The sequence below is a fragment of the Hyperolius riggenbachi genome, chromosome 4, assembly GCF_040937935.1.
Source record: "Hyperolius riggenbachi isolate aHypRig1 chromosome 4, aHypRig1.pri, whole genome shotgun sequence".
Taxonomy (NCBI): Eukaryota; Metazoa; Chordata; class Amphibia; order Anura; family Hyperoliidae; genus Hyperolius; species Hyperolius riggenbachi.
The window spans coordinates 149,142,349-149,156,110 of record NC_090649.1 but is presented as its reverse complement, the minus strand read 5'-3'; the positions used below and the strand labels follow the sequence as shown (position 1 = coordinate 149,156,110).

Genomic DNA, 13,762 nt, shown 5'->3' with positions numbered 1-13,762 from the left:
CAGCTGACAGCGCGGTGACAACTGACGTTACAGCTGACACCTAGGTAGCTGTACCGCTGTGTGATTGGATGTGCGGATTGTGGCTGGTCACTGATTGGATGAAAGTTGTATTTAAACCTTTAGAGTGCTCCTAGTCATCGCCACGTGATAAGCATAACTGTGGCTAGTTGCTGGGTGCGCACTCACATTGTTGAAACTCCTGGATCTCGACCTTGGCTTTGTATTTGATCATTCTTGTCTGCTGTTATTAACCATTGCTTTGCTTCCTGGATACTCTTGCCTGCTGCCTGGACCGACCTCTGCCTGTTACTGGATGTTCTTGCCTGCCACCTGGACCGACCTCTGTTTGTAAACTGGATACCCTTGCCTGCCGCCTTGACTGACCTCTGCTTGTTTACTGGACACTCGTTTGCCGCCTGGACCAACCTCTGCCTGCTGGATATTCTTGCATGCTACCTGGACCGACCATTGTTTGTTACAGGACACTCTAGTTATACTTGAACTAATCCTTGCCTGTTGCTTGAATAACCTTGCATGTGGACCTTGCATGAACTCTCATATATTGCCTGGATCATTCACTGCCTGTTCCTGATACATTTGTCATTACTGGCGATCAATACTGAGGGCCTGGCTACTGGCGTTCATGTGGGGGCTTTTCTATAGGTGAAGACTGTGGGCCGGGCTCAGAGCCATGGCAATAGATTGGGGCATAGAGACTGATTGGGGACATAACCTGTCAGGCCTTACATTTATACATTGCTTAGGTTTTTCAAATTTTACAATCAATCAGAACAATGGATTAGAATTCTCAAATTAAAAAGAAATGTAAAAACATTTTTTATTGTGTGTAGGCTACTGGCCATACACTAATACATTGCCACCCTATCTGGCAAAATAATCAATTTCTTTCTGATAGGAATAGATTCCTTTCTGCATCATGCTGGTGATATATTACCAAACGTCAAGAGTTAAAATTCTGTCTATACAACTCTTTAAAATTCTGTTTGTCAAGAGGTAGCGCTCAAGGTGCGTATCACCTATAAAGGATGTCATCAAATCAAATATGTTCAGCTTATACTACATAAGACAAGTACAAGCCTAAATATAAACACTTTAACACTCAAAGTCCATGCAGGGTTATTAGCAGGGTAATAACTGAAAGGGGCATTTTGGAAACAGATCTAACATTGAGGAGTATTATCCCAACCCAACCAAAATTCATTTATAGAAAAGCACAAAATTTAAAACAAATCCTTGCACCAAGCTGTGTGGAGCCTAAGAAGGTACCACGCATGCAGGGATGGCAAACAGCGGGTTTCTTCCCGTGTAGGAGCTGTAAAGCCTGCAGGGAGGCTGTAGGTCAAAAAACTGATAGGGTGACATCCTTCAGCAATGGAAAAAGCTTTAAAATTCAAGAATTCATTACTTGTAATGATAGATTTGTTGTATACCTTGCCTGGTGCAAATGTGGATGGCAGTATATCGGGAGAACTACACGCACCTTAAAGGAGCGGATGGGGGAGCATATTCGCAACATTGTGAAGGGATACCCCAATCACGGAGTTTCAGCCCATTTTAGTAGCCACCATAACTGTAACCCCAGGGAGTTATCTTTTTGTGCGTTACAGAACATTATTCCCAACTGGAGGGGGTGTAATAAACTCAAAAGGGTCTCACAGGAGGAAACCAAGTGGATCCACCGGATGGGGACATTGAGACCGGATGGCCTCAATATAGATATCGATCTGGTATGCTTTTTGGGGGATTAGGGGTGTGATGTGTGCGCATGCACCCTGATCCCACTGATGGCAAAACTTTGTCTAGAGAAATGCTCCAGATGGGGTGAAATGATCCAAATGAAGGGGTGTGAGAGAAGAGGGGGGAATGAAGGGCACTCAGAGAATGAACCCAAGGTGGGGTAAGGGGTTATATGTATGCAAATATGATATGCTGTAGCTTTAAAAGAGCTTGGAACTATGTCCCTGTGGTATGTAAATGTGTGGGTATGTGTTCATGACCCCTGATCCCTAATATATGTAAGGGGATGATGGGGGTAATGGAATTCAGGGTTAAAGGGAAAAAGGGGGGGGGTGGGATTAAGGAAGGTAGGGGGTTCACTTATATAGGGTATGGACTGGGGGCAGGAACGCATGAACACACATGAATTGTAATCTGTGATTGGGGATTTGATGTGCTGTTGGTAGTAAATTTCGGGAACAACCTGTGTGATGGTAGGATGTGAATTTAGTGAGGGAGGGGAGGGAATTGCATAAATATGAGGAATGTGGTTACATAGAAATGTAACAGCTCACTCTGTGAGGTCTGCTAGGTATTTACTATTTTTTTTAGCGTAATACTAATTTTATCCACTAGATGGCGGCAGATTGGCAGGCGTCCATAGTGTATGTATGGAGCATGCGCGGGAAGCGCTCCATTAGTTCAAAAAGGCCTGGGACGCATCAGACTCCATGCCCCTGATGAGTCACTTGGTGACGAAATCGATAGGGCGGAGTCTGATGCGGAAACTGGGCAACACAATCACAGGGTGAGCGGCGGCGAGGAGGCACGTGTGGCGTCCGTTTTTCTTCCGACCGCGCGGCGGAAATAGAGGGGATCCACTCTGAGGAGCCTGCCAGCCTGGCCACCTGAACGGGGGAGAGCCCGTTTATAAATCACTCTATGCGCTGATTTTATCTACAAACATGTGAGTGCAATTGCATTTTATTAAATAAACATTTTTAAGCAGTATTACGCTATGTGGAGTTCTCTTCACTAAGTTTTTTAGCTAGAAGGCTGCACCGTATATGAAGAGGTCTGTTTGGATTAAAGACACACTGCATTTGATCGAGAGGTGGGGGACGACCCGGGAACGGTCCCAATGTGCATATAGACCATTGGTTGGTCTAATACAGCGGTGAGTGGACCACAAAGGGTGTTGGTGGAGGGTCCACAATTTGAAGAATCTACTTTAGTGTGCTGTGTGTACCTATGGAGAAGAAACCAGTGATCTAGTCCAAGTTTTAAATTTTAGGGCCTGTGTACTTGGACTTTCAGTTATTACCCTGCTAATAACCCTGCATGGACTTTGAGTGTTAAAGTGTTTATATTTAGGCTTGTACTTGTCTTATGTAGTATAAGCTGAACATATTTGATTTGATGACATCCTTTATAGGTGATACGCACCTTGAGCGCTACCTCTTGACAAACAGAATTTTATAGAATAGAGGAGGCGATCGGGTGTTGCTATCAGGTGCTGAGTAGGGACACTGTGAGCGCTATCCTCTTTATACAACTCTTTAAAAGATTACCAAAGCCTCTTCTACAAGCAGGTGACAGATGGTGAGTTCACCGCCTGTCAGCTGCTCCCGTTCACCAGCTGTACGCTTGCTAGCGTTCAGTACGAGCGGCGGACAGGTACCCCCCCCCCCATACAGTTGCATTGCTCAGATGCAATGACATTTAATTGCCACACGGTAACACTTGCCGCGTGTCAAACGTGACACCCACAGTGTTACCAAACGCTGCAATTCGGTTGCATGTAAATGCAGTCGAATATCACTTGTGGCGGCCACTGGGTGTCTGAACTGCTCGAAAAAAGTAGCAGTTCAGTCACCTGTGGAAAAGAGACCCAACAATAAATACACAGTAGTTTATTTAAAAGTGTTTTTTAATCCACATAAATATGAGTGCCTGTGACCACGCTAAGCAAACAGCAAGCAACTTTAAATACACAGAGTTCGATCCACCTCTTTCGATCCAGCCAGGCTGCAGCAATAAGTTCACTGAAGCCCAACTTGAAATTAAATGGGAAAATCTCTAAGGCTTTATTAAAGGAGATGCAAACACGCATAATTGCATTTATTTGTATCTGTATCCCATATAATAAAGCCTTAGGGACTCTACCCCTTAATTGCAAGCAGAGCTTCATTGAACTTATTGTTGTAAAGCGATCATAATGACGGTCATGGGTGAATGTGTAAAAGATTCTATATTTTACTAGAACGGGAGATTTTAAAGTGAAGTTGCAATGTCAGAGCAAAGTGATTATTTCATATCTACAGTTGACTCACAGTGCAATAATGTCACACAGAAAGCTATATTGTATCCGAGCTTTGCCATAAAAAAAACAACAATGCTAGACTTGGCTATACATCCACTGATCATTGATGCAAAATATCTCAACTCCAGAACTGTTTTACCTGTGTACTGGGTGCATTCACACTATGTGCCTTGCTGCCCACTGTGTTGCTGTGCACTGTATTGCTAGTGCTACATATGAACATACAAGACAAACAACATGTATATTACGCTTTTCTTTTGGCAGCCAGAGCTGTAGCCACTAGGGCAGGCTCAGTAGGCAGTAGCAGTGTTAGGGAGTCTTGCCCAAGGTCTCCTCACTGAATAGGTGCTGACTTACTAAACCGGAGGAGCCGAGATTTCATCCCTAGTCTCCTGTGTCAGAGGCAGAGCCCTTAACCAGTACACTATCTAATTCCGCAATGGACTGTCTTTTACAAACGCACATTTCTTGATAACATGTGCATTAATAAGCAGGTTATCATAGCTTTCTTTATGCTATGGAAAGTAATGTGCACGTTATAATGTGCAAAGAATGTGATGCATTATGCATGAGTTGTAGCATGGACTTTACACAACGCTCATAGTGTGAACTCCAGATGTTCCTATTGGTTAGTTTTATCATAAAATTCCATACAAATGATTCGTTCTTGTCGCTCAAGATGACCAATTGTGATTACTACGTATGTAAATTTAGCATCTGTATGGAAAACCCTGACATTTTTGAGCAATTTGTTACACCGATTACTAAATGACTGACACACAAGATCTCACCTTCTGCTCATTGTGTCACTATCTCTGTAGAAAAGAATTAGCTTTCTTTTCAGATGAGCAGTAGCCAAGATGCATATCGGTACAGCATTTATTCCTGAGGCAGGGTTCACACTTCAAACTGAAAGGTTTTTTGAATGTGTTCTTTTGCATTTAACTGTGTTCATAAGTCAATTTTCGCATTTGGGATTTTACCGCAGCTAACGAAAGTCAATGGTAATTTGCATGCAATGTGCAATTTTATGCTGCAAGATGTAAGGGTGTTTTTTTGAGACTGGAATGGAATGAAATACAGAAACTGTGACGTAATTTCACTTTGCAATCTTAGGCAATTTATAAAATGGAAACTTCATCCTGGTTGTCACATTGCATCGACATTGATACGATAGTCCAAGTGGTACCTAACGTTTTACTGCAGTCACAGAAGAGATCCATTTACAGTGTAGCCAGGTCTAAAATCCTGTTAGAAAATGCAATTGCTTTCATTAGATGTGGAAGGCCCCATTCACATTGGAGCAGTTTACTAGCTATTTCAGCAGCACTTCTAATCATGGGGATTACCTATTTTTGGGTGATTGCATTTCAATGTTAAAGAATTGCAAAATGCAGTTCCTCCAAAACCGCTTTCCCATACAGTGAAAAGAAATCACAGGAAATTCGGTTGGCATACCGCTAGGGATTTTGCAATTTCCCAGTGTGAATGGGGCCTGAGCAGGGCCATTTCTTGGGCAGCGCAACCGTCCTGGGCGCAGACTAGCAAATAAAAAAAGGGGGCGCAGGCAGAAGGACATAACCGCTAGGGAGCTGGTGACACGCGGTGCAGCCAAATGGAAGAAGAAAGATTACCAGCGCGATCACCTTCCTTGACTCCTAGGCTGCCTGTGTCAGACGTCAAGTCAGCATCACATCACCACCTCGTGGTGACTGGTGACACCTGATGTCCTGTAGTGGTACTGCAGGATGTCAGTGCGTGTCTCCCATGGAGGAGTTGGCATTCCAGGCTCTCTTCACCTGTGTGTTTTCTTGGTCCCTGCTTCCTCCTGGATAAGCGGCTGGTCACTAGTAAGTAGGGAGATCTGCTTGTGACCTGTCGCTGTGTGACTGTCCCTAAAGAGTAAGGGTTCACAAGTCCACGGGGGTGGAAGGGGCGCAATTTTTACACCCTCGCAATATGTGCAATTTAGCCTAAAAACTGCCCTGGGCCTGAGATTTCTAAAAAGTATTGTTCACAAAAGATGCATAGCCTGTAATCCTCACTACTCTTTTTCCCACATTTCAAAGACCCTCACTACTCTTTCTATATATTGCAAGTATCAAAAGAATCACAGTAATCAAACCTCTGATCCCCCTGAATCACACACACATTACAGGCCGTTCCAAACCTTGATGCGCAGATTGGAACGCAGTGGGGTGGTGGCCTTGCCGAACAGAAGGTGGCTCAGCTGGAGCGTGGCAGTTTCGCCGCTCCCAGCTGTTTGTAATGCAGTGAGTGGTTGGTAATTCCTCCTCCCAATCTATTGGGAAGGAGGATATTATTTAAATAGAGCAGTGATATAGTTTGTGGACTGATGAGAACATTTCTTTATCTGTAAATGATCATAAACATATACCTATATAGACATATGGAAAATAACAAATCAATTCTATCATTCCATATAAGAACTTTGTGATAACCATCCATGAGAACCCGGACCACATATATATCCACACACTATGTCTGGACCACCATAGATAAATAAAAAAAAGGATAAATATGAACTTACATATCAAATGTTACACATATTCATCCAATAGGAATATCAATATAAATATCAAATATCAGAATATCAAATGTTACACATATTCATAAAGCATATCTAAAAAAACAATATACAACATAAAAATACATATCTATATTTGCCTATACCTTTGTGTATACTGTACTTGTGCACACATTAGAGGTAGGTGCAGGCAGATATGGACAGGGGATATGGATATTTAGGTAGTCTCTCATATAACAAGGACATGGTAAGAGTGGACAAAAGAGATTGTATCGTTAGTCGGCACCTATACACTCCTATACACTCCTATGCAAATGTTAACTCTCCTGGCACAGTAAAATCAACTTGGGCACTACAAAGATGGCTTAAGGTGATACAGCGGAGATTTCTATTGCTTTGAGCTGTCTTCAGCACCACATATAACTCATCATTTTAGTGTTTTCATACTTTTTAATGTGTTTTTTTTTTCTTTTAAATTAAAACAAAAAAAAAACGTGTATCTCCATGCAAGCTGGTATGCATGAAAGGAACAGACCCATCATGCAAAGTTCGCTTGTCCATGTGACGAACAAGAGGCTCATACCCAACTCGTGATTGGACAGGTGGAAGTAACTTCCTGGACAAGGCTCACATGACCAGCATTTTATTGTTTAAACAAAGTTATCTCACCTTTAATAAGTTTGCCAGTGCATACCACATACTTTCTGCAAAGGAGTAGAAGCGCAACTTACCTGTCCATACACTTGCCAGTATAAGAGTGTAAAGAAATTGCTGCTTTATTATAACTTACCCAATCATAATACAAGAGATGGCCGTTCCCAAAAAGGCATATGTTAATATAGTTCCCAGGTTGCGGAAGAAGTGTCTCTGTAGAATAAAGAAAAAAAAGTATCATCATTAAATCATCAACTCCACTGTACATCAACAAAACCTGATTAATACCAGTCTTACATGGATGCTTAAAAACCTCAGCTGAAACATTTCTTTCAATAATAGTGTGTAAGGTTAGAATCTATTACTGCAGTCTGTGTTCCTGCTGAGAAGCTGAAATCACCTCATGCTTTATTCTTAATTACAGGCACCGAAGAAGGGCTGCAAATGCAGATAGGGATTATAACTTTTTCTCACACTGCTGCAAAGAAAAATGTTTATGGTCATCTCTGCCCCAGAGGAAAGAGACGTCTATTTTAATGTTCTCTTCACCTGTGAAAAAAAGCAGCAATGGTAAATATAAAATTAAAGGACACCTGAAGTGAGAGGGATGTGGAGGCTGACAATTGCTGTTTATCAAGATGCCACTAGATGGCGTCATAGACAGCGAGTAATTCCTGAACATTGCATCAGTGCCGACACGCAGCTGCACACTCTGCTCCTCAAGGGGGGCATGGAGTCTTGAACAGCTCACGCCACTCACCCTGTTGATGGGTGGGCACAGACACAGCGGGGAGACAGCTGGCAAGTGCAGCATCACTGCTGCACAATCCATTGAGATCCATAAGCCACCATTGACTTGTGTATAGGCCGAGGGGGTAACCTTTCAGCACTTTTTTGTGCTGAGAAATTTGGCTTCTATATGGTAACGATTAGTAATTTAGAGCACATCAAAACAACAAACACATTTATATGGTATGTACAAATCCTGAGTTGTCTGAAGGTAAATCAATAATACAAACAACCTCCTGGAATGGAACCTGTTTGTAAGTGAGGGACTGACTAATGTAAATTGCTGCAATTAGCGGCTGTAACCAGTAAGGTGGCCGGTGCCCGATAAAATAGTGGGTGCCGAGGGGGTCCGCTATGCAAATGTCCGCTATGTACCTATTTTTAAATATACTCGTGCCCACAACAACTAAAACAGAGGGATTACAACCTCATGGGAGAATTGCTGCTAAGCAGTATGCAAATTAATGCAAACATGTCATAAGGCGAAGTAAAGAAACCATAATAAGGCTTACTATACAAACATACTGTAAATCAACGTATTCCCAAGCAATAAGCAAATGTCATCAAATACCTAAACCTAAATAATAAACAGTGATATCTTGTTTCTCAATTGCATGTTAACAACTAGCACTGCATAAGACAGGCACCAAAAACAAACAAAAAAAAAACTGGGAAATTTGGTATAAGCAATTTAAGCTGAAGCTAAGCAGTACATTAAAAAACAGGGACTCTGAAATAAAAACCTACCATTTAAAAACAGGGATTTTAGTCACATGCAGTGAGAGATAAAAATCCGAGCGCATGCTATGCTCGGTTGTGCTGCGTAGCATGCGCTCCTAAGTTATGCGTGCTCCCTTCAAAGTACCGGCTGGTCCTTCTAGCAAGAGATGTGATGTAGCTTTAATACACTATGATTGGTCCAAAATGCTGCCTGTCACGTAGCACATACAACATAGGGCCTTTCTTTAAGCAACCTGAACCATCTTCGGCGCCAATAGCAGCGCCGTACTAGCATACTGGCAGTTCTGGATTGGGCAATGGTCCTGTGTGCATATAAGTGACAGGACCATTGCACAACTCAGAAAGGCCCTACGTTGTATGCGCTACGACGTGACCGGCAGCATTTTGGGCCAAAGCTACATCCCTTCATCTCGCGCTACATGGAGCGCCTGGTACTTTGAAGGAAGCGCACGTAACTTAAAAGCGCACGCTGTGAAGCACTACCGCGTATAGCATGCGCTCAGGGATTTTTAACTCATTGCTCATTTCAGCTTAATGAATCAACCCCATTATATCATTACTCCCTATATTTTAGCAGAAGTGATCAGATTATCCATTCATTCATTACCCACTGTCTTTGTGCAGAGTTAAGGCCCATACACACGTCGGATTTGCGCGAACGACGGGTCGTTTGAACGTTCCGTCGTTCGCACGTTTCCGCATGAAATCCGGCGTGTGTACAGACTATCGTTCGGGAGATAAGACTGGTTACCAGCGATCCGCCGGGCGGATCGCTGGTAACCAGTCTTATCTCCCGAACGATAGTCTGTACACACGCCGGATTTCATGCGGAAACGTGCGAACGACGGAACGTTCAAACGACCCGTCGTTCGCGCAAATCCGACGTGTGTATGGGCCTTTAGTTGTAAGCTGAAACATGGTGCAGTGCAGAGGGCTCACTTAATTCAATTGCTCTACATGGTCTCATCACCTCTCAGCACACCTCTCAGCACTTGCTGTCAGGAATATAACTGCTGAATTGTATGAGCGCAGGCTCTCGTGTGTTTAGAGTGTAATATATAGGGCTTGATTCACAAAGCCGTGCTAACTGGGTGTGCTAAAGAGTTAGCACGTGAAGTGCCCTTTGCGGACTTTTGTGCGCGCAACGTGCCGCGATCTGGGACTTTTGCGCGCGCAATTTGCAGGGATCCGTGGCAAATTGCGCGAGTAAAAGTCCGAAAAGTCAGCGAGCGGCACTTCACGTGCTAACTGTTTAGCACACCCGTGCTAAACAGTTAGCACGGCTTTGTGAATCAAGCCCTTAGTATGTGGTGACTTTACCTTCTTCAAACTGTATCCAGCATGGAAGATTATTGGAGGTAGCAGTACATTAAAGAAGACTTCAGGATCAAAAGTCATCTGAAAACAAAAAATAAGCATGTTAATAGTGAATGTAAAATTATTGCATAAATCATGTCATTGTAAGAATATTGGTATTCTATTCACTGACTTCCTTTTAAGTCATCCAAGCCTGGGATACTTACCCTCCAGCTTCCTTATTGGCAGTTTCCTTATCTGCATTTCCAAAGCTGCCATGCCCATCATGCTCCCAGGATGATATTCCTATGTCTCAGTAGTGCTACTCATGTGCTGGTGAGTCATCTAACCTGCCACATCATATGGTCCAAGTACACGCAAAGGATATTGTGCTTCTTCCCCCTCAATAGTGCACCGCGCCGCCATCCCTTGGACTCCCCCCTCCATTGCAACAGTATACACAGGCTAATGACGTGTCTGTCCTGACCCCAAACTGTCACCTGAGGGGTCAAGTCCTGCTTATAACCGTCATGGTACGTCTGTATGAGTATTAAAGGAATCATCAAGCATTTTATCCTACCCCCCAATCTACTTACCTGTGGCTTCCTCCAGCCCCTTGCAGCTGACATGTCCTACGCCGCAGCTCCACTCCCAGTCCCCGGCCCAGGGTCCCTGCAGAGGGGGACCTTGAGGTCGTCCTCTACTGCGCCTGCACGAGCGCCGCTGTCATTCAAATCCACGTTGTCCAGACTGTACTGCACAGGCGCAGTAATTCGAGATGCCATGCAAGACACCGGGGAGGGGGGGCCTAGGCAGGCGGCTGAGAGCAGAGCTACGGTGTGGGACATGGTCAGCTGCAAGGGGCTGTAGGAAGCCCCAGGTAATTAGATTGCGGGTTAAGAATAATTGCTTGATGATTCCTTTAAAGGACAACATTAATAAGAGGTATATGGCGGCTGCATTATTTATTTCTTTGAAAGCAATACCAGTTGCTTGGCTAACCTGCTGATTCTCAGCCTCTAATACTTTTAGCCAGAGACCCTGAACAAGCATGCAGCAGATCAGGCGTTTCTGACATTGTCAGATCTGACAAGATTAGTTGCATGCTTGCTTCTGGTGTTATTCAGACAGTACTGCAGCCAAATAGATCATCCATATTCTTCTCACGTCAGCTGTCTTAACTTCCCAAGGCATCCCCAGATCTGTACACATAATATACCATTAGTCATAAAACAAAGGTTTTTTTTCAGATTAGTTTAGGTATATGATTACAGTCCTAACATGCACAAACCAGGGTAAGCCAACTCATGGCAAAACAGCTACAGCCTGCAGCCACACCACAATGGCTGTTGAGATATATACAAACAAGGGTATCCATGCTCATCTGCTGGGCACCAAATAAGAAAAAGAAGGTGCTGTCGGGAGTGTCGTCTTGCCACTTTGCCAGAACAGCATTATTTAATGGTGTGAGTGGTGTAGTTTGTCGCTCCCTGGATAAATTATAGTGATTTATGTGCATGTATGTGTTCCTTTTATTTAAAGGTAAATGCAAAAAGTGCCCCAGCTTGAGTTTCAGGTTCAAAAGCATGAATTGTCTACTTGTGACAGGCAGCCTTATTGGGCCTATCAAAGTGCGGGAATCATATCCTTCAAATCCACAGGACCCGATGGGGCTTAGGGTGGGCTTCAGGGGCATAGCAATAGCCATAGCAGCTGCTATGGGGCCCTTAAGTGAGAGGGCCCAGCTGGTACTTACCGTATTCACCATTAACTTTCTTGTGTTTCTCCAGCCTCTGACTTTGTCTCAGTGCCCATGAACTATGTGCAGTGTTGATTGCATGAGAATGTAAATTGCCCAATTAACTAATATCCACATAGGGTAGGGGCAGGTGGCATTGCTTAAGAGTGCCTACATCTGGGAGCCCCATGAAAGTTTTGCTATGTGGCCCAATGCTCTCTAGCTACGCCACTGGTGGGCTTAAAGGAGCGTCCAGTACTTTACAGGGAGCGTGCGTAAGTTAGAAGCACACGCTGCTCGTAGCATGCCGGGTGCTGCCCACGGGGTGTATTATAATTTTGAAAAAAACTGTTTTATGTTGGATTGTCCCAACCTATTTTTTATGTGACGTGGGTCAAAGCCTTAAGATACACCAAAATGTACTCTTCAGCTCGTCACAGTTAAAATGATACCACGTGTGCCTCATTTAGTAAACTGGTGGTGCATCAGCCACAACTACACTGGACGCATATATACATCCAGCTTGAACATAAAATAGCATACAATGTTTAATCAACCAAGTCCAGGCGCGCTGGATCACCTATGATAGACCCGATGCTTGGAGATCTCTAAAACAGGTCCTAGTGGGTCACAGACTTGGTTTGAGGCTGCAGGCAGATAATGCATGACTTGACCTACATACACAACATGGGACTGGAATCTGCTTAGCACTGAAACTACAGCTAACCAGCAAACTGGCTAGTTCTATGACAAGTCCGCACTGGCAGCACCCGTACCTACAGCAAGACATCTGACTATGGGCTGGTGCACACCCGAGCGGCTTTTTGAGCGTTTCTGCAGCCGCTTGCGGCTGCGGATACGCTTGGTCAATGTATCTCAATGGGGTTGGTCACACCAGAGCAGGAGGCGTTTTGCAGAAACGAATCCTCCCGGGGTGAGGCATTTTTTGGATTGCGGAGGCGTTTCTGCCTCAATGTTAAGTATAGGAAAAACGCAAACCGCTCTGAAAAACGGCAGTTCAGAGTGGTTTTGCAGGCGTTTTTGTTACAGAAGCTGTTCAGTAACAGCTTTACTGTAACAATATATGAAATCTACTACACCAAAAACGCTTCCCAAAACCGCAAAATGCTAGCTGAAACGCTACAGAAAAATGAGAAAAAGAGTTTCAAAATCTGCTACCATTTGGCGGATCTGCTAGCGGGTTTTGGTGTGCACCAGGCCTATAAGAGGAGACTATGATACAGATCTGCTACATGGTACATTTTCAGACCTTACTATCTCCTTCTGCCAGCAGGAAATGTCAGGACAATGGTCCCATCAGAGATGAAGATACATTGCAATGAGCGCTTGTAAATAGAATACAGTTCATGGATGTTGTGATCTATTATGCGCCACACTTTTGCATCTCCTTCCACAGGAGACAGGCAACCAATTCCCTTGCAGATAAAGGGACTTGTGCACAGGCAGGAAACTCTTACAACTATAATGACGTAAATCATTTTCTGCCTCTCTTACCAGTTCTGTTAGGATAAGGGGGGGGGGGAGAATAAAGAAAAGAGTTTATTCAGCTAAATTGAAAAGATGGAGAGCTTTGTACACTTCTTTACCACCTTATCAGACTGCTCAGCCACAACCTCAAAACAGATGAAGTGAGTAACAACTGCTGTCTCATATTGCTTCTTGTAAAAGGGCGGCATTGCAATCCTATTAATTTATAATTAACAGAATCACAGCACAAACTTGCAAAAATGCATGCAAACAATGGCAAATCACAATGCATGGATGGGGACATCAGACAGTGCAGTCTATAAATGTCTGATGTCTCTGTGGATCGCACCACATTGCCAAAAACATGGTTGAAATCGTGCAAGTTATTGGTAAGTATAGAAAAAATTGAGGAGCCTATTCAAGTCAAAATGTCACATTCAATAGGCAA

General features: G+C 43.7%; 1 protein-coding gene across 1 annotated transcript in view; it reads right to left on the bottom strand.

Moving 5' to 3' along the window:
• SLC9A9 (solute carrier family 9 member A9) overlaps positions 1 to 13,762 on the bottom strand; it is a 954,803-nt gene that overhangs the window by 889,465 nt on the left and 51,576 nt on the right. Inside the window, exons 3-4 of the mRNA XM_068280765.1 lie at positions 10,113 to 10,190; positions 7,399 to 7,475 (exon numbers count right to left, since the gene is read on the bottom strand). Of these exons, the coding sequence (XP_068136866.1) occupies positions 7,399 to 7,475; positions 10,113 to 10,190 (155 nt within the window). The remainder of the gene's footprint in view (positions 1 to 7,398; positions 7,476 to 10,112; positions 10,191 to 13,762) is intronic.